Source organism: Nymphaea colorata, chromosome 11, assembly GCF_008831285.2.
Source record: "Nymphaea colorata isolate Beijing-Zhang1983 chromosome 11, ASM883128v2, whole genome shotgun sequence".
Classification (NCBI taxonomy): Eukaryota; Viridiplantae; Streptophyta; class Magnoliopsida; order Nymphaeales; family Nymphaeaceae; genus Nymphaea; species Nymphaea colorata.
The window spans coordinates 10,592,390-10,609,823 of NC_045148.1; the positions used below are offsets into that span (position 1 = coordinate 10,592,390).

Consider the following 17,434-nt stretch of genomic DNA (forward strand, 5'->3'; position numbering starts at 1 on the left):
TCAAATTTCACAGGAGAGTAACCTTGAAAATTTTGTACCTTGAGTGAGTGACAAAGTGTCTCAACCTAACTTAATGGAGAAAGTGAGTGAGGGTCTCCAAGGAGTATAAACTTCTTAGTTTCTAAAGTTTGCCAATTTTGGAGATAAGCATCTCTTTTAAGATTGTTAACAAAAGTGTGCCGCTTTCAGAAATCAAAAAACGTGAGGTGTCTTTTTAAGATTATGGCTGAAATTGGCCAATGAGGAGGAAATTTCGTTTTATAAAAGGGCAGCGCGGTCGGTGGAGCGTGACAGGCAGAAGAGAAGGCGGGAGAGGCAGCGAAATCGGGGAAATCAATATGTTGCAGACTGAAAATCCTTTCAATTTCTTCGATTGGAATGTCTCGCTCGGTGGAGGACCTGCAGGCGGAGGTGGCAACGCCGGCGACGACGACGATTTCGGTGACTTCAAGTTCGTGCCGGCCGCCGCTGCCTGGAATGATCACCGCCATGCAGACCCTGCTCCTCCTCCGCCGGCACCGTCATCGTCAAATTCGGACGACGAGTGGGGTGACTTCGTCGATTGCTTCCCTTCCGATTCCTTCCCTGCCGCCCCTCTTCCTTCCGATCCTTTTCAGGGCCCTAGCTTCATCGATCCCTTGGGGCATCGAACGGATCAATCATCCCGCGACCCTAAACCCTCTTCGCCTGCGGGAGGCGTCTCCCCGAGGCCTATCCCGCTCTCAATTTTCGGCGAGGATGAGCTGGAGCTGTCGGAAGAGGCCAGTCTGCAGGTTGTCGAACGATCTGCCGCGGGAAATGGGTTTTCTCCGTCTTACGTTTCGAAGGAGAATCCGGTGTTGGCCTTCAACGACCTGATTGCGAACTTGTACAGTCAGGCAGAGCAGATGAAGCGGGTCGCCCCGGAGGCCAATTTGCCCGGTAGGATTTCGGATGACGAAGGCGATCCCGACGATAAGGATTGGGAGTTCAAGGATGCGTTCTCGGATAATAGGCTGGATAACTATGAAACCGAGTCTGGTCTGGGCGGTGTCCAAATCGAAGGCGGATCTGCCTCTTCAACGGACGGAGATGAGGAGTCCAACTTTAGGGATTTCTTTGTTTTGTACTTCCGTTTGAAAGAAGTTGTCCGGAAATACGTTCTTCAACACCTTGACACCCTTGAGGTAAAGGGTCAATTCCCGCACGAATCGCTTTTCTGAAAGAGGTTTTGGTTTTCTTATCCGGTTAAAATATGATGCAACGCTGGCTAAACCTTTTTTCTGTTCTTTTTTGCAATTTATTCCGCATGAAAGAAAGAGAGAAGGGCTGCTGATCCTTCTCATGACCAAGCAAAAGCGATGGCGCTCAACGAGGAGATTCAGGTAATTCATTAAGTCGTTGTGTGGAACCCATAATTCTGTGGCCATGTTATATGTGACTGTAATTTGCAGAAGTATCTTGCTTTCTGTATTGCTAATTTTGCGAGCACACGTTGGGGGTTTTGGCGAACGAGAAAGATGAAACAAATGCATGTGAAACACTTGCTAATTGATCTAGGAATATGAATGATAAATTCTTCAAATGCGAAGGAAGGTCTCTTTGTAAATGTGATGCTTAAAAGGCACCTGATCATTATTGGAATGCTATAATGCCATTTTGAGTTTGACATGGCATCTGACTTGTCGACACGACTGTAATAGTTTCAGGGAATATTGTTATATCTCATTATGTTTCTATGAATCCGAGGCTCCTACTGTTTTTCCCCAAGCATTCCTGCAGAGAATGAACATGATGGTTTTTCATCCTCATCTGTGTGTTCAAGATTTCCAGTTCTAACCTATTTCAGGCAGGCTATGCAATGCTGCACGAAGAAGAGAGGCACTTATCAAATGGATCACTTGAGAATCATCCTCTCAGAAGTGCTGGCGATGTAGAACTTGTAAGAGCAATCAATGACCCGAAGTTCCAACATTTGGAGCTAGAGTACTGCCTGTCGGACAAAATATTGGCGGTAAGTGTTCTCTATTTCATGTGTACTTAACCATGTAATCTTTTTGTTCCCTTGCAAATTATGGTTGAAGTGTGATAGCATGCCTAGCGTGATTCTTTAAGGAAATAGAATATGGACCAGCCGAGATATTTGCTTACCTTTTCAAGTATGATTTTTTTTTTTTTTTTTTTTTTTGGGAGCTTAGTTTGTTCAAATGTGATGAAAATGTATATAGCGCTTTTGTTTTGTTCCCAATTATCTTCTCCTTTACTGGGGCTTTCAAGATGTAAAATGTGAAGCTTTGAACCACGATCTTACTTTAGTATTGGCTATAGTATGAAAAGATTGATTTAGGTTTTAGTCTTACTAGGTTGAAGATCTGTCTTTGAGAATACAAATTTGTGTCCTAGAGGCTTGGTTTCAGCTAGAAGTCGATTGGAGGTGATTTGTTCGTAGCATCAGTTTGATGAAAGCCAGATGGGGACCTAAACCAAATCTACAAAATAAAAAATTTCTTAGCCCAGAGCAAGCACAAGATCTTTCAATATGTTGAGACTAAAAAGGGTTTGGCCTTTTTACTTCCGAGAAAAAAAACAATATGTCAAATTGATGCTGTATTACATGTTTTCAAGTAGTCATAAAACCTCGAATAAACCTTGTTGACTGAAGGAGGTAAACCAACAATGCGCAAGGAGTGAGAGTTGAAGAGTAACCGTCTGTCCAACAGGAATACTTCACCTTACTATGCTAAAAGTCTGGTTTTCAGTTGTGCCATTCTAGTTGCTGTACCTAGAACTGGAAGTGGGAAGCAGAAGAAGAATCAGAATTGAAGTTAGGTGCTATGTCGGTCCAGCTATAGTTAGGGTTTTGCATACATTATGCTTGATAGAGGTCAGGTCTGAGTATGCATTTACCTGCACAGCCAGATTTGCATACAATATGAGATGGAGCACAGATTTATGTGTACATTAAGTTACCTAGACATAACGTTGATATAAAGCAATTTTACGCTGAATGCAGTTTCTGTTACTAATGATTTTACATTTTTCCAGAAGAAAAAAATTGCAGCAGATTTTCAGTATTCTAAGTATTCTTGAAATTGTTGTGATGCCAAACCAAGATTATTGAATAGCTTAAAGTTGCTGAATGAATTTCTATTCTTAATGGTTATAGGCAAAAGACTCTTTGAGTGCGGCATTGGCACTATTTAAGCATACCACCTCAATGCTATGTATCATGACCTTGGCGACTGTCCACGAGCAATTTGCTTATGTAAGTGCATGGTCTAAGATCATTTCAACATGTAGCAAGGAACTGCAACATGGTGCTTTCATTTGGAGGAGAGCTCAGGAGAATCAGGTGGATAAAGCAATCCTCGATGATATCCGAGGTAAGTCAAGTCTGTTGAGAGTGGAAAGCTCTGATCTATTTTAAACTCATATAAATGGACTTGAACATCCCAAGGAGTTGGTGCTTACAATGTTTTCTGTGTTGCCTCTCTTAGCCGATATTGTTACTGATAAATTTTGTCATTGGTATAGGCATGAACTATTTTCTCTCCCTTGGAGAAGTCTACAGAATCTCAGAGGTGCTGAAGGTAACATGTGAATTATACAGACCATGGCTCCTGCTAAACAAGGGAATCTCTAAAGACATAATCACCCTTATCAAGGAATGTTCCTCATCGTGGAACAACTCTGGACTAAAAGAAGCTGTTACTAGAATTTGTTGTCTCAGTTTTGAAGACGAAGAGAAGAAAAGACTGTTGTTGGAATCCATTGAATCTCTTCCCCGTGTAGATCTCATTTCTGTTCAAAATTCTGTGATCAGACAGCCACATCATCTATGTCATCTTTCTTTGCTGCCATTGAATTGTTTACATGGTATTCATGGAAACCAGTTGCTTAAAATTTTGGATTACGTCATGCAGAAGATTTAGTCATTGTGATTTCTCCTTGTTCAGGTATGGAATCGGTTTTATGGAATGGGCAGCAATTCTTTCTGAAGCTGGCAAACTTGTGGGCAAATCTGATCTCACCTGAACGTCCGCAGTTGCCTCAAATTCATCTTGGCAAATAAATGTTGGTGACGTTAAGATGTTATTAGCAGCAGTGGCACATGCCTAATGGCCTGTCTGGAATTGCAGTTCTTGAGAGTTAGGAATGATATTTGAAAGGACATAAATCGCTCGCTCAAAGCATTGAGCAGTTTAGCGGCATTACTGGTGAGTCTGCTCATCATCAGCATCAGCAGAAGCATTTTGAACCATACAACAGCGAGAAAGGCTGTGATTGATTCCACATTCATTATTATTCTTACACACTGGTATTCGAAGTGATTGGTAGAGGTTGTATCATTCTTTGTAATATTCTTTGTTGAATCTGTTATATATGTCTGATCGTTCGGGACTAATTAGCGACACATATTTCGACGGTTTGAAACACATTGTCCTTTTGGTTCGTAAGCAGGACTTTTTTAAGGAAAAGAACATTTTTTCTATTTGAGCACACATCAATCATTTCGTCAGCTTTAAAGATATTCTTCAATTTGTGGTTGATTGGTTTCGGTTTATTAGCGTCTCTTATTTTAAATCAGAAAACTAGCGAACCAAAGAGGTCTACTTACCCGAAGATCGGTGGTTGCATTCCTTCAGCACTTGGCCACCAAAGCTGAACGGCCAAGCACTGCACTCCTGTTCAATCCCAATTGGCATAAATCTGCATTGATGTAAAGCATAGTAACCCGAAATTTATTTGCTTCAGTTACTAGCTGCGAAAAATTCGGAATGGTAATCTTAAATTTCCATAGTGCTTTACATGAAAAGAGGATAGCAAATTGCAATTTCTGCATATAGTTCGAGAGATTTCCTAATTTAGAACAGGGATACGGTCTACAGTGTCAGATTTGCAAAAACTTCCAGCCGGGAATTGAAAAATCCGTAAGCATACTCCATGGTTCCTTTCTACTTGATCTAACGAACCGACTAGGTTGCAAGCAGTCGGGAGTAACAAGGTTACTACCGCACGTGTGTTGCCAGTCACTTTCTGAAGAACGGAGGGTTACCCACCGACATTTTAGAACGGCGAGCATCATAAGCTGAACTTTCTAGGATAAAAAGTAAGCTGATTTCTGTGGACTGTAACGCTCCTCTATTTGCAGTAAATACAGCCTATGGGAAGGAACGGAAACATCTGCCTGAGAAGCTTCACGGCTCATGATGCAGCGACTCCCGAGGCAAGTTAGTATAGGTTAACCTCCGTTCAGAAAATGGATTCTCAGGCAAGTCGAGCCGTTACCCTTTCCACCAACCTGTCTTACCAATACATACATATGCCAATCGACCACCTGCCCCAAAGAAAAAGATCAGCAGCATAATCAAACAAGAATGCCTTGGGAGAGACCAAAGAAGTGTCATTGAAATGAAATTTCGGTTAACTACCTGTTCTCTAGTTCAAGTGTACATGTTCCCCTGAAAGGTAGATCCAGAAAACTACACACCATAGCGCTTCAGAACTTCATTCAGTGACGGCATCACGTTATATGCTTGATAGGATCTTCTCAGTTCTATGATGGAACCAACCTGAAAAAATGCAATAATTTTTATGCACAAACATTATATATTGGCTCAAGATAACAGTTCTACCAGACCTTTTAATTCTGTGCATGTGTCATTTATTAGCTTTTGCTGTTCCTGATAAAGAACTGACACTGCCATAATATAGAACCCCCAGGATTTCTGGTTTTGTTGCTTATAGGTCCTTGTTCATAGTTTTGAATTATTCCGGTTTATATATCGACAGATTTGTGTTCCATGTAAACCTCAGAGCATGTTTTCCCTCGTTCAAGAGGGATAGGCGCAGGACAATTATTCATTTAACAGTCATGTTAGTCATGGCAGGACACAGGATACCCTAGTGGCTATCTAGCAATAACAGGAATCAGAAACCCACTGATTGGAGGATAATTGGAAACTCCCTAACAACATCAATGCCAAACATCATATCCCAATCAAAAACGAAGGAATTCCTATTATAATTAAATCTAAATTTAGAATGAAACCTACAATTATAAGAACTGATGTGAAACCAATGGCAAACCCCTCGTTGATACGCCTTAAATAATGATCAAGCATGGTGGATGAAGTGGCCAAGATGCTCAGTAGTAATCCCCCTGCATCATTAATATCATGGTCAAACAGAACCAAGTAACTAGCCATATTTCTGCACTAATAAATATCATGACAGGAAAAAAACTACAGATATATACATATAGATAGACAAACACTAACAGACAACTGAATAATAGAACACAAAAGTATGTTTCCTTCAAGCTTTTGTGAAAAGACTAACCCCAGAATCGGGTGGAAGCTTGTATCTTTGTCAAATACTCTACACTAGCCTTTCCAGGTTTTACATTTGGAATTCTAGCACCCATCTTGGTCATGTAATCTGCAATCTCCTTTGGCATATTAGCCTGCAGCATTTATTTGACTAGACTTCAGCAAGCTAGCCACAAAGAAAACACACCCACACACAATAAAGAAACGGAAGAACCATCATGGAAAAGAATTTGCCAACTTGATTGTATCAACCAGTTACAGTTAGATATGCATAAAAATGACAAGCCATCAGATAAATATTTCAAACAGCAAAGTAGACAAGTTCTGAAGCAAAATAAACTGCTTTAATTTATAGTAGATGCAACAGAAAGTAGCACAGAAAATGAAAATGTAAAATCCAGAAGACCATGCTTCCATCAAAGAAGCCTCAAAATCTTCTGAATGGATAAGTGCTTGAAGGACTACACAATTTACACAAGCATGACTCAATTGCATGGACGAAACAGACTACAGGAACCTTTCAAAATTTTAGGATAATAAACATCGTCCATTAATACTATCTAGATGAAAAGACGAGTATCAACAGTGGCTGTGGGCACAGTCAGGCACATCAGTCTTGAAAGAACTAGATCTGCAGATGGCTGTATCTGGTACTACAAAGATCATTACTTTTCAACATATAGTTAATGTTTGAGAAAACAAACGCACATTTTTTGTTGAGGGTTTATATACAACCTAACAGGAAAAAAAAAAGCTTAGACGTGACAATTTGGAATCTCCACCACATAATATACCACATAAAACCAAAAGGTATTGCACCCTGCGGTACCAGAACCTGCTTCTTGGACACAAATATTATTGGTGCAGTAGCCCTTTTCAGTGCATGCAAACATGATAGTCAGACTAACTTCAACATATCAAACGTGGTGACAAAACCAGAACAAGAACAAATTGGTTTATGCTTGGCAATGATCAGTTGATATGGTGGTTTAGGGATTTGATGAATTGAAATGAACAGTATTGCCCCCATTTGTTTAGATTTTACTTTTGTTTATTTTATCCTTAATTTGGAATTTGGGTTTCACATGTCCCACTAGACCTGCCCTTGATCACATTCTTTGACTGAACTATCATTAACGTCTAATTTTCAAGGCCTTTGCTGCAGAATACTACAGTCTACAAATGATAGAACTACCGAAAAGAGGATGAAGAAGCATACAATATCAAAAATGTTGAAAACAAACACAAGAAATGCATAAACTGTGTAGAAAATCCATGGCTTCGCTCCAGGGGCTCCAGGGCTTAAAATCTCTTTCACTTTTTCCCAAAATGATGAACCAAGAACACTGCAAACGACTAATTTCTGTCAGTTGTTTGAAATTCTCGCAGATATATGCAAAAAATTGTGTTGTCGTCGGCAACTTACACTGCAAGAATGCTTGGAACAGCCAATAGATAGGAAGTAGTGAGTACAGGCTGCATCCCAGCCGGATTAATATTGAGAGGTATGTAAGGCTCCACCTCAGCAATTGATGAATCATCCCTGCAAACAAAAGAGAAAAAGAATATTAGTATAGCACCACAAGTTATGTCAAAAGTAGCAACTTTCTCCTAAGTTCAGACTACATGTTACCAAACCTCTATAGTCAAAACCCGCCTACGCATCTAGTCCTGCCTAGGCCCCTTAGGTGCTGGTCAGTAGCCTGAACACGTAGGCTGAGCCACCTAGACAGGCCAAACAAAAAGTATATTATTCTTTAACTCCTAAGTCTTAACCCTAAATATTTATTTTTCCTTTATGAAATTTTTACAAAACCTTCAATTGACTGTTTTTTCTTTTTCTTTTTGCTTTTTATCTTTCTCTATCTTTTCTCCATTGAGCAGGAGTGCCTATGCCCCAACTAGGTAGCACCTAGGCGTTTTTGTGAGGTCTGCTGGTTATGCCCACCTAACGTCTTCAAGTACATGAAAACTAACTAGAATAAACCAGGCATCAACCTAAAAATTTAGTTTATGAAGCTGCACAGTGAAGAAGAATCAAACTTAAAATTTGGTGCACTGGTCATCAACCATGTGAGAACATGCTCATTTCTAACTACTCTTGTACCAGTAGGAAAACCAATAATAGCTGATCTCAACTAGTATACAGTATGTCAGGAGCCAAATACATGCCAGGAACAAGACTTTTAAATGAATCTCCCGGCTACTTACAAGGACCATACAGCGCCTTATTATGATCAGGCAGATCGTTGGGACAAGACCAGCAACTTATGGAAAGGCTTGGATGGTAACAACTTGAACTAAACCCTGGTCACTGTTAACATCAAAATAACTTGGCAAATCCTAATCTCCTACCTTCTTCAATTGAAGCAAAGAAACAGAAAATAGATTACAATGGAAAAGAGAAAAAAATAAAATCAAGATACACAATCAAGTTTTCGCCCATAACACCAGCAAGTACAATCAGTAATACCACTAAAAGGCTTTACCTAGAAGAAGGTGCAAGCTTGAAAGCATAGTACTGCAACCTGATCTTCCGACAACCCTCTGTAACTAATACTGCCCACATAGTCACGATGGTAAAGAGTACCACTACAGCAAACATATAAGGCCACCAGTTCATAGTGCTCCCTGCATGTTCAAAGGTTAATCAATTGCAAGGATGTGCAAGAACATCGTATCAGACAAATATCATATCAACAGCTCAATCCACATTTTTATGGAATAATATTCACCACCATACTAAGTGCACCAGCTATGAAACAGCCTTGAACAGTCACTGGCAAAAGAGTATTTATAGCAGATTAAGTTTCTAGGCAAAGGAGAAGATCAACCCTCTCTCTATCCTTCTTCACCACCCACCCACCCCACCCCCCCAACCAAAAAAAAAACAAAAAAAAAAAACCCAAACTCCTCCCTCCAACATATGTATATACATAAACCTGCATGTACATATATGTATCTATGGTATATATGCAAGTATGATGAAAAAAGTGATTCTCAAGAAGTTCTAGAAGGGTTACATTATTATGTCTCCAAATGGTTACAAGCAGTCAGAAAAAAAACAAGACAGTAGAAAAACAAAAGAAGAAGGATGCAAATCTGTGGGTGACCTAAACCCAGCTTGCTCACCTCCCCATTCAAGTGGAGACAAAAGGGGAGAAGCATAAGGAAGCTGCAGCCTTGTCCACTAGCCTGCCCACCTCCTTAGTGAAGTAGAGACAAAAGGGGAAAAGCATAAGGAAGCTGCAGCCTTGTGCACCCTTCTACAAGGATATTGGAGTTTGTAGAATAATGTCAGCCTCACATGAGGAAGCCAGCTAAGAGAATTAACTTTAGATGTTTCAGCTAAGATAACAACTTTGAAAACTGAAACCAGTCAGAAGATTGACTGGATACTCAGAAAGCCAAAGGGAGATGTTCTTTGAACCCGACATGCATCATCAACTCCTTCCTGGAAAGATGTCATGGAACAAACAGGCCCTTCACCTATATCTTTTAAGGCTTAATATGGCTTTGAGGCTTTAGCATTCCTCACAGCCAACTGAGCAACAGAATCTCTTGCATTTTCCTCCCTAAATCAGATTTACCTATTTTCTTGACGATAACCCACTCGCAAATTCCTAATAACCCACAGTTGGGTCCCCCTGTTCAAGTCAATCCTGGACAAGATTTTGAATTGCTATCAGAAATTTCACTGGTTCGCAATGCAGACGTAACAGAGGTGGATGGAAGCTTACGAAATGATGAACCAGATATAGCTGCAACCAACACAAACCATCAGAAGAAAACTTAAAGCTTTGATGTGACAGATTATAAAAGACAGGATACTTGACGCTCATTAGCATCTACTTAAGATTGAACTGTTTACAATCTCTAGGGAAATGTATCTGATCATACAAGGAGATTCATAATGGACCAGACAAGATCTGAAAAACAAATTGTGGAAGTCTTGGAAAAGAATTCTGTGAAGACCAATTATCATGTTCTATGTTCCGTGATAACCATCATCTATGATTGCCAAGTACCAACTCCTCTGATAATCTCCATACTGTATTGAAAACAACACTAAACCAAATAACTTTTAGAAACATATCTACATTATCATACTAAATCATTTATGCATCAACGTATGTTTCTAATTTGTTGTGTACATACTTGTGGAAGCCATGCATGGAGGAGTAGCTAGGCACCAAGTGTTTGACATCAAGGAAAACATAAAAGAAAATGTGACCTTAGAAAGTCTTACCTAAAACCTGTGTTATCATCTTGTGTAAAGTCTCTGTATAGCCAGTCAATATACCAATGCATATTAGCAGTGACGATCCCTGACCTGACCAAAAGAATGAAACACTAAAACGAGTAAAAAACCCATAAACATGAAGTACAATATCACTTGATCTCGTGTTGCAGCACAAAGAAAAAAAAAAAAGCAAGGCAGTGAAGAACTTATTGCGTACAGCTATAGTAAGTTACTAACAAGCTCAAACTTCGGAATTTTTAGGACAAGTCTACCCTAATGCCGAAGTATAAGCATTTATCGCCAGAAAAGGTGATACAACATGAATTATGTTCCATATACTATTGACATCCAGCCTAAAATCAAGAACAGGCATTCTTCTCCATGATGAGTTCTTCTCAGACTTCTCCTTGAGGCACTCAGAGAACTGACCTCTCAATCACTGACCATCCTCCTGAGCATAAGCAACTATGGCTGACCGGTTTCAACCAGACTGCCAGTTACTTATAACACCTAAAACTCAATGGACCAAAATCCAGACCATATCAGAGAAAAGGTGATCTACGTTGTCATTCTGCCGTTCTACTGCTCATACCCTTTCAGGAAAAAGCAGACACGACACATTATATACCTGGTAATGGAGACACTAGTACTGCAGCATGTCTAATGCCCTAATGGATAAGAGGAGTTTGGCATTGAGGATACTTTAGTCATTTTCATGTAATTAGTGTTGAATATACATTGGAACTTTACCTATCCCATCAGACCACACATTTCTACATAAGCCTCTCTTTTCTACCTTTATCATTCCCACATTGCCTTACCTCTAACATTCTGACATTGCCTCCTTTCTCATCCCTAATTGTGTCCTTTGTGAATTGAATCTCTGGGATTCCAGCCTAAGATCTCAGAGAGCCAAACTCAAGATCTATGTAGTCAAAATCATTAGGCGGGTGATGGACCTTCAGAAAAGCCTAGTCAGATGCTCAAAAATAAAAAAGAAGAAGAAGAAGAAGAAAAAAAAACTGTTATACAATTTTATGCAATATTTATATGAAACATAGCATTCAACTAGCTGTGAAAAAATTAACATTTATCTAGTATAACATTGGACAATACTACATATATTTGAAATATGACGCAAGAAGCATAATTAAAAGAAAACTCGAATTGTTACATAGGTACGGTAGCATAGGTAAAAATAATCTAGAGTGTGCCAGGTGTACCTTTGCCTAGTACAAAGCACAAGATCTTCATTTATAAGCACTGACCTTCTCAAGCAGAAATAGTTGGGACCAGCAAGTATAGGTGATGGACAAGAGGCTCAGAACATAGATGCCGAAGTCAGCTCAGTCCATTTAGAATATTAACGAAGCTTTGCTACTGAGTAATTTATATGATAACCAAAAGCCTAACATGCATGCATGCAAATAGATGTATCCAGAAACAACCATTGCCACACCACACCATATTTAACAAATGAACATCAAGGATAAATGGGTAAGAAAAAAGCTATCAATACAAGGAGCCAACCCAAAAAAAAAAACATTAAAGAGAGGCTGAAGTCAATAACTGCTGGAAAATTACCAAACCCTGCTTCCGATATTTTATCACAAATCCATGTTGTTATCATTGCCCCAAAAACCAACAGGCAAGTAGTCACTGCAACATGGCTTATCCTGCCAATGAGGGAAAAGTGAATTCATAATCATTAGCAAGTCCCAAGCTTGCTATAGCAGGAGGTACCATGAAAACAAAGATGAATAGCCACCAATTTACAGCATATAACATTTGTAGAAAAAAAAATGCAAAAATGTCATGCCCATATTTTCAGTCTTCAAGACAAGCCAGTTGCCTTTGGATGTGCTTAAAGCTGAACTTAGGAAGTGAGCAGACAGAGAAAATAGGAAATGAGGAGAGATAGCAAAATGACAAAAAGAAGCAGAATACATGAAACAATTAAAAATGAAATGAAGCACAACTATTAGATATAGCAAATCAATTATCAAAAGCTCAAACATATCACGTTTTGATGTCTTATTTCACACCTTAAGATTGGTTCATGTTGTCATGACAAGTAGTACTCATTCTTCATGGTCAAGTGATAATCACTTGTGATACTTTAATGATAATCAAATCAACAAGGAATACATGATGCATTATTATCCTGATTTTGATTAGAGAAACTTGTTCAAGACTCATTAGGGCAATGGTCGACAATTGAACGAGAACAAGAAAGATACAATAGAAAGAAGGGAAAAGAGAGAGAGAGAGAGAGAGAGAGAGAGAGAGAGAGATATGGAGAGATCTTTATTCTCCTTTTTTACATTCTTCTAATGGGCTTATTTATACTATTGGGTCCATTCAGTAGGACTGGGTCTTTGAACAGGAACATTTATACCCAACCCAGGACCTTTTCCTTACATAGATCCACATCCTTTTTATCTTCCAAAACCCTCATCCCTGCTCTGACCTTATGCATTAGTAGTCTGAGATGCAACAGATAGGCAAACAGCAAAACTTATATTATTTTTGCTCACAAGTAATTGCAAATCAGAATAGTACGTATGAACTCAGTCTGTTCCTATGTCACATGGGTGCAGGTAAGGGTACAGGTACAGATGTACAGGCACGGCAACTTTGGAAAATCTGGGTATGAGAGTATGGCAGGGTATATATATGCAAAATACAACAAAAAAATTGAAATGAAAGCAACATATAAATAAAAAAGTAACACAAATAAAAGCAGTACGCGTTAATGACCAAGAACTCTCAAAAACAGAATGAAAACTGAGTTAGATATAAGCTAAATCACGAAAACATAAGTAGTTAAAAACAGATTTGATCCAAAAAGTACCCAAGTGTGTTCAAGGACCCCCTTTGCTGTGGCGGTACAGTGACACAGGTACGGAGACCCGACTAAAGTACGCATGTGACTTGGTCAGTCTGTTCTAACTCACATTTTTACTTCTAATTTTGCTTACAAAAATGCCAGTTCAGAAAAAAATGCTCCAACCATTTGAAAGCATAATGAAACTTAGCTGGAAACAACTAATGCAAGAAAAGCAATGATCATCCAAATAATGGAGAAATAACAACCTGCTAGTAGCAGCATAGATAGAATATTGAAGTGATGAGCATGCAACAACCACACCCTCCAATATCGCAAAGCCCAATGCAATCCACCATCTAAATCACATACAGAAGATAACAGTTATCAAGCAATTCAACTGCCAAGATAAAAGAAATCATAGTTACATCTTAAATAAGGAGTTGCCTCACTGCTTAAAAAATTAAACACACATATAGCTTTTGATCTTCTCATGACCATCTAAGCCCTCTTTGCGCAGCTTCACTAAGGAAGGGACAAGGTGGCAGAGTACCTATTAAAGGACATTATCTTCAGTTACCTACTAACTCAACAGAGACTGTTAAAGGAGTAAAGCAACACCAAGAGTTGTCTAGCATTTGATGCATGCAAGTTACAAAAATAAAAAAACAAAAATGAACTGCCAGTCTTTTAATAGATTAAAGTAAGGATGAGTTCCCTATTACCAACAGCAAACCTTTTACAAATAAACAGAAATTGAGAAAAGAAAAAAATAACTAAGCCACTCATTCCATAATATTCAGATGTTCTGAACCACATCAAAGAACAATGGTATCAATTAACCAGCAAATAGCCCAGGTACAAATTTATCATTCAGTTAGAAATTCTATCCAAAATTCTTAAATCGTGTTATAAATTGATAAATATCTCAATGACTCATAATGGTTATGCATTACCTGTGCAACCAATGCCATTTCCTTTCTGGATGACTTTAGAAGCTAACAAATGATATTTTCATATTTGAAAGAACATCTGAAATAAATACTTGTGTACATTTATTACATTTCTCTGAATTGGATACACTGCAGAGAATTAAGCATGAATTAGCTTTTAAGTGCTCTCTATTGGGCACCTTTACACGGTTCTTCCTGTCACTCTGCTGCAAGGCAGATTATCTCCATAATGGACAGCCATAACTTTGCTAAACAACATTTGATACAAGAGCCCAAAAACTCGAAAAGCTTGTCAAAGTTGCACCTTAGAACCAAATAACAGCTAATCCTTTTCTTCCATTCCCCAACTGGGGTTAGGCAGAAACTGATAAATTACACCAAAGGCCTAAAACAAATAACCTGAGTACCGACCCTTTTATCTCCTTCAGACTGACAATCTTAAAGTCCAGCACCTTGTCTGGGTAAATGGAACTCCTGTCTACATTAGCATCATCCTGGTGGAAGGTTAATATGACATATCTCTCTAGGTTGGCTTTTATCACTTGAGGTATTAGAGTTGAGTCATTATCAAGAATCAGTTAGGACCAAACCCTAGATTACATAGTGATCACTTTCACTTCTTGCCAATAGAACATTTGCTAATCCAGACTCAAACCATTGCTCATGCTTCATGCATCCATGCATGATATGACACCAATAGTAAATACAGCTATGAACTTAACGCCAGATCATACACAAACACAAAAAACTTCTAAACAAGATTAAATGTCGGTAACTTATCAAGATTAACCGATACTAATCAATTTCTGCAAGCATCATAACTATGCATTGAGTTCATATTTTATAATGCCAAAAGGTAAAGCGCTCTAAAATCCTCAACAAGCTTGTAAAACAAAGGACTTGCAGCTTAAACTTGATGAAAGAAAGCAGCTCCTAAAAGAATACGTTCAGCATAAAATTTTTATAAAATCATATACAGAGGCAGCATATAAAAAACCTGCATGAGAATGGATGCCGCTATGTGTGGACTAATCCCAAGCTGAAAAAGTGAAAGCTTAAGTTCTCCAGTGAAATCACCAAGCTCCTCTACAAGAGACATTTAGAAGAAAAAAATGTCACAGAACAGAACTATCAATTATGACATATCCCAGCTGCATATTTCATAATGTAAGTAATAAAAAAGATAACATGCATGTGCACCAATTGACAACAATAAAGCAAGTCTAAATGAGATAACAAACTTTAACAGTCCCACCAGTGAAACTGTTCTATTATCACTCACATGGTTCACATCGAGAGAGAGAAAATTGTAAAATTCTGATCATTATATGCTATGGAACTTCAGAAAACTGAGGAGACCAAATCTACATGCATACACCTTCATCATTCACAGTACTGGCTCTTTGGCCTCACATCAACCATGCTGATGCATCTGATGATTTTTATGAGAGTCAACAACAGAACCCAATTTACAGAGGACTGCAGTTTCCACCAGAACCACCAGGAGAGGTCGAACCTAAGTGAAGGCAACAAAGTGGATTCATGATAACAGAGACAACTGTTGGCAGACTGACAGACATCTTGCCACCAGAGTACAACATTAGTCCAACATTAAGATCCAAAACAGTCAGAAGCTATGGGATCCCAAAAAAAAAAAATTGGTTTCCCTTATCAACTCGAAATTAAGCCAACCAGCTCAGCCTTCTTAATTTAGAAGCTTTATGGAATCCCACGAATGTACCACTTCTTGTAACTGGCCACCAATCAAGAGCTTTGGTGTTTTATCTACATCATTATAACTGTAGGAACAATAAAATGTCTCCATCCCCATACAAGAACCCATCAGTTTTGGGGCATCTAGAATTAACGTACTTATTTTTACTCCTAAAGTACAATTTTTTTTAGGAACGCAGAATTCATAGACCAAGATACCTGATCTATACGGCACAATCTAAAGAAGACATTTAAAGACTATTTATTTCATATGTTATATAGAGTTCACCATATAAGCAACGAAATAATTAGATAGAAAAACTCACCTACAGAATTAGAAACAAAACTAAGGTAATCTTTGGGAATTAATCTTCTATCAAACCCAGGCAAAGGAATGAAATAGCCAATCCGACTGGCTACGATCAACACGGCAGTCACAAACAACCTCCGACGTATTTCACTTTTGAAAAATGATTCAGCAGCATCATTAACCAGAGATCCAATGCGAACAAAATTCAACAGTCTATTTTTGTATCGAGCAGGTTTTACTGGAAGCGAAGGAAATTCAATCTCATCGAGCGCAACAGTCGAGCTTTCTTCCTCATTGATCACTTCTGAACTTGATTCGGACTGAGACGATTGCAAGAGCGTCGGATCTTTCAAGCAGCCTTCCGAAGAATGTTCAGTGGAAAAAACAACAAACTTTTTTGGCTTCTTTGATTGCATGTATTCTGGTTTAAATATCGAATGTCCATTGAACGATGCTGATGGTAGGAGCTCCCCAGAACAACAGAGGCTCGCATGCAAAGAAAGCCTTGAATGGGGAACCTGCAATTTCTTCGCACCTGCTTGCATGCATATAAGAACGCAAGAATAAAAACGTATGCAAACCAATAACAAGAAACTCCGAAAATTTACGAGATGTAACAATCGCGTTGAATCTACAATTAGAACCAACCCAACTTAAAACAGCCATTAGAGACACACTAAACATACAAATTCCATCAGTTACTGCTGTATTCGTCTTCTTGGCCCACCAGAAGAACAAAAGGTGGGAAAGGGAGAAATGGGTACCTGGAATTCTCCTGCGTGGCAGAGAAGCGGCGGGGGAGACGTGCCACGGTCGACAGCTCGCCTGCATTTCGAAAACGTTGTCGTTGGTGCTGGTGCAGTACCATCTAACACCCGAAAGCATCATCAACACGCAAAACCCTTGAACCTCTGCCCTCAAAGAGATACGGCATTAGATAAGCTTCGTCGCCGGCTGAAAAATCGGCAATAAGAAACGAGGGTTACAATTCGACGAGGGATCATTGGGTCATCCCTGTAAATATCTACACTGCTACGAGTCACTCGCGGGAAAAGGGAGAGGGCCTTCTTGAACTAA

The 17,434-nt window shown here is 39.1% G+C and overlaps 2 protein-coding genes across 2 annotated transcripts; one reads left to right on the forward strand and one right to left on the reverse strand.

Annotated features, from left to right (window-relative positions):
• Positions 1-298: 298 nt before the first annotated feature.
• LOC116263552 (uncharacterized) lies at positions 299-4,471 on the forward strand. The gene is made up of 6 exons (XM_031643289.2): positions 299-1,166; positions 1,296-1,364; positions 1,829-1,993; positions 3,146-3,362; positions 3,514-3,855; positions 3,936-4,471. The coding sequence occupies exons 1-6, from the start codon at positions 339-341 to the stop codon at positions 4,049-4,051; spliced, it is 1,737 nt and encodes a 578-aa protein (XP_031499149.2). The 5' UTR covers positions 299-338; the 3' UTR covers positions 4,052-4,471.
• A 267-nt stretch (positions 4,472-4,738) lies between these two features.
• Positions 4,739-17,434, reverse strand: LOC116264924 (preprotein translocase subunit SCY2, chloroplastic). Its single transcript, XM_031645385.2, has 14 exons — positions 17,122-17,434; positions 16,374-16,892; positions 15,332-15,420; positions 13,855-13,934; positions 13,651-13,740; positions 12,139-12,230; positions 10,561-10,644; positions 8,801-8,942; positions 7,738-7,854; positions 7,531-7,657; positions 6,322-6,445; positions 6,036-6,142; positions 5,412-5,552; positions 4,739-5,317 (listed from the first exon to the last, which is right to left on the reverse strand). The coding sequence occupies exons 1-13, from the start codon at positions 17,243-17,245 to the stop codon at positions 5,463-5,465; spliced, it is 1,785 nt and encodes a 594-aa protein (XP_031501245.1). The 5' UTR covers positions 17,246-17,434; the 3' UTR covers positions 4,739-5,317; positions 5,412-5,462.

What these genes read in the sequence shown, in the direction of transcription:
- LOC116263552 (XM_031643289.2), top strand. Translation starts at nt 339, where the DNA reads ATGTTGCAGACTGAAAATCCTTTCAATTTCTTCGATTGGAATGTCTCG. An exon ending in AATCCTCGATGATATCCGAG is followed by an intron (nt 3,363 to 3,513) that starts GTAAGTCAAGTC and finishes TCATTGGTATAG; the next exon opens with GCATGAACTATTTTCTCTCC. An exon ending in GCCATTGAATTGTTTACATG is followed by an intron (nt 3,856 to 3,935) that starts GTATTCATGGAA and finishes CTCCTTGTTCAG; the next exon opens with GTATGGAATCGGTTTTATGG.
- LOC116264924 (XM_031645385.2), bottom strand. Translation starts at nt 17,245, where the DNA reads ATGATGCTTTCGGGTGTTAGATGGTACTGCACCAGCACCAACGACAAC. An exon ending in GCCACGCAGGAGAATTCCAG is followed by an intron (nt 16,893 to 17,121) that starts GTACCCATTTCT and finishes GCATGCAAGCAG; the next exon opens with GTGCGAAGAAATTGCAGGTT. An exon ending in TTTTCAACATTTTTGATATT is followed by an intron (nt 6,446 to 7,530) that starts GTATGCTTCTTC and finishes TAAATGCTGCAG; the next exon opens with GCTAATATGCCAAAGGAGAT.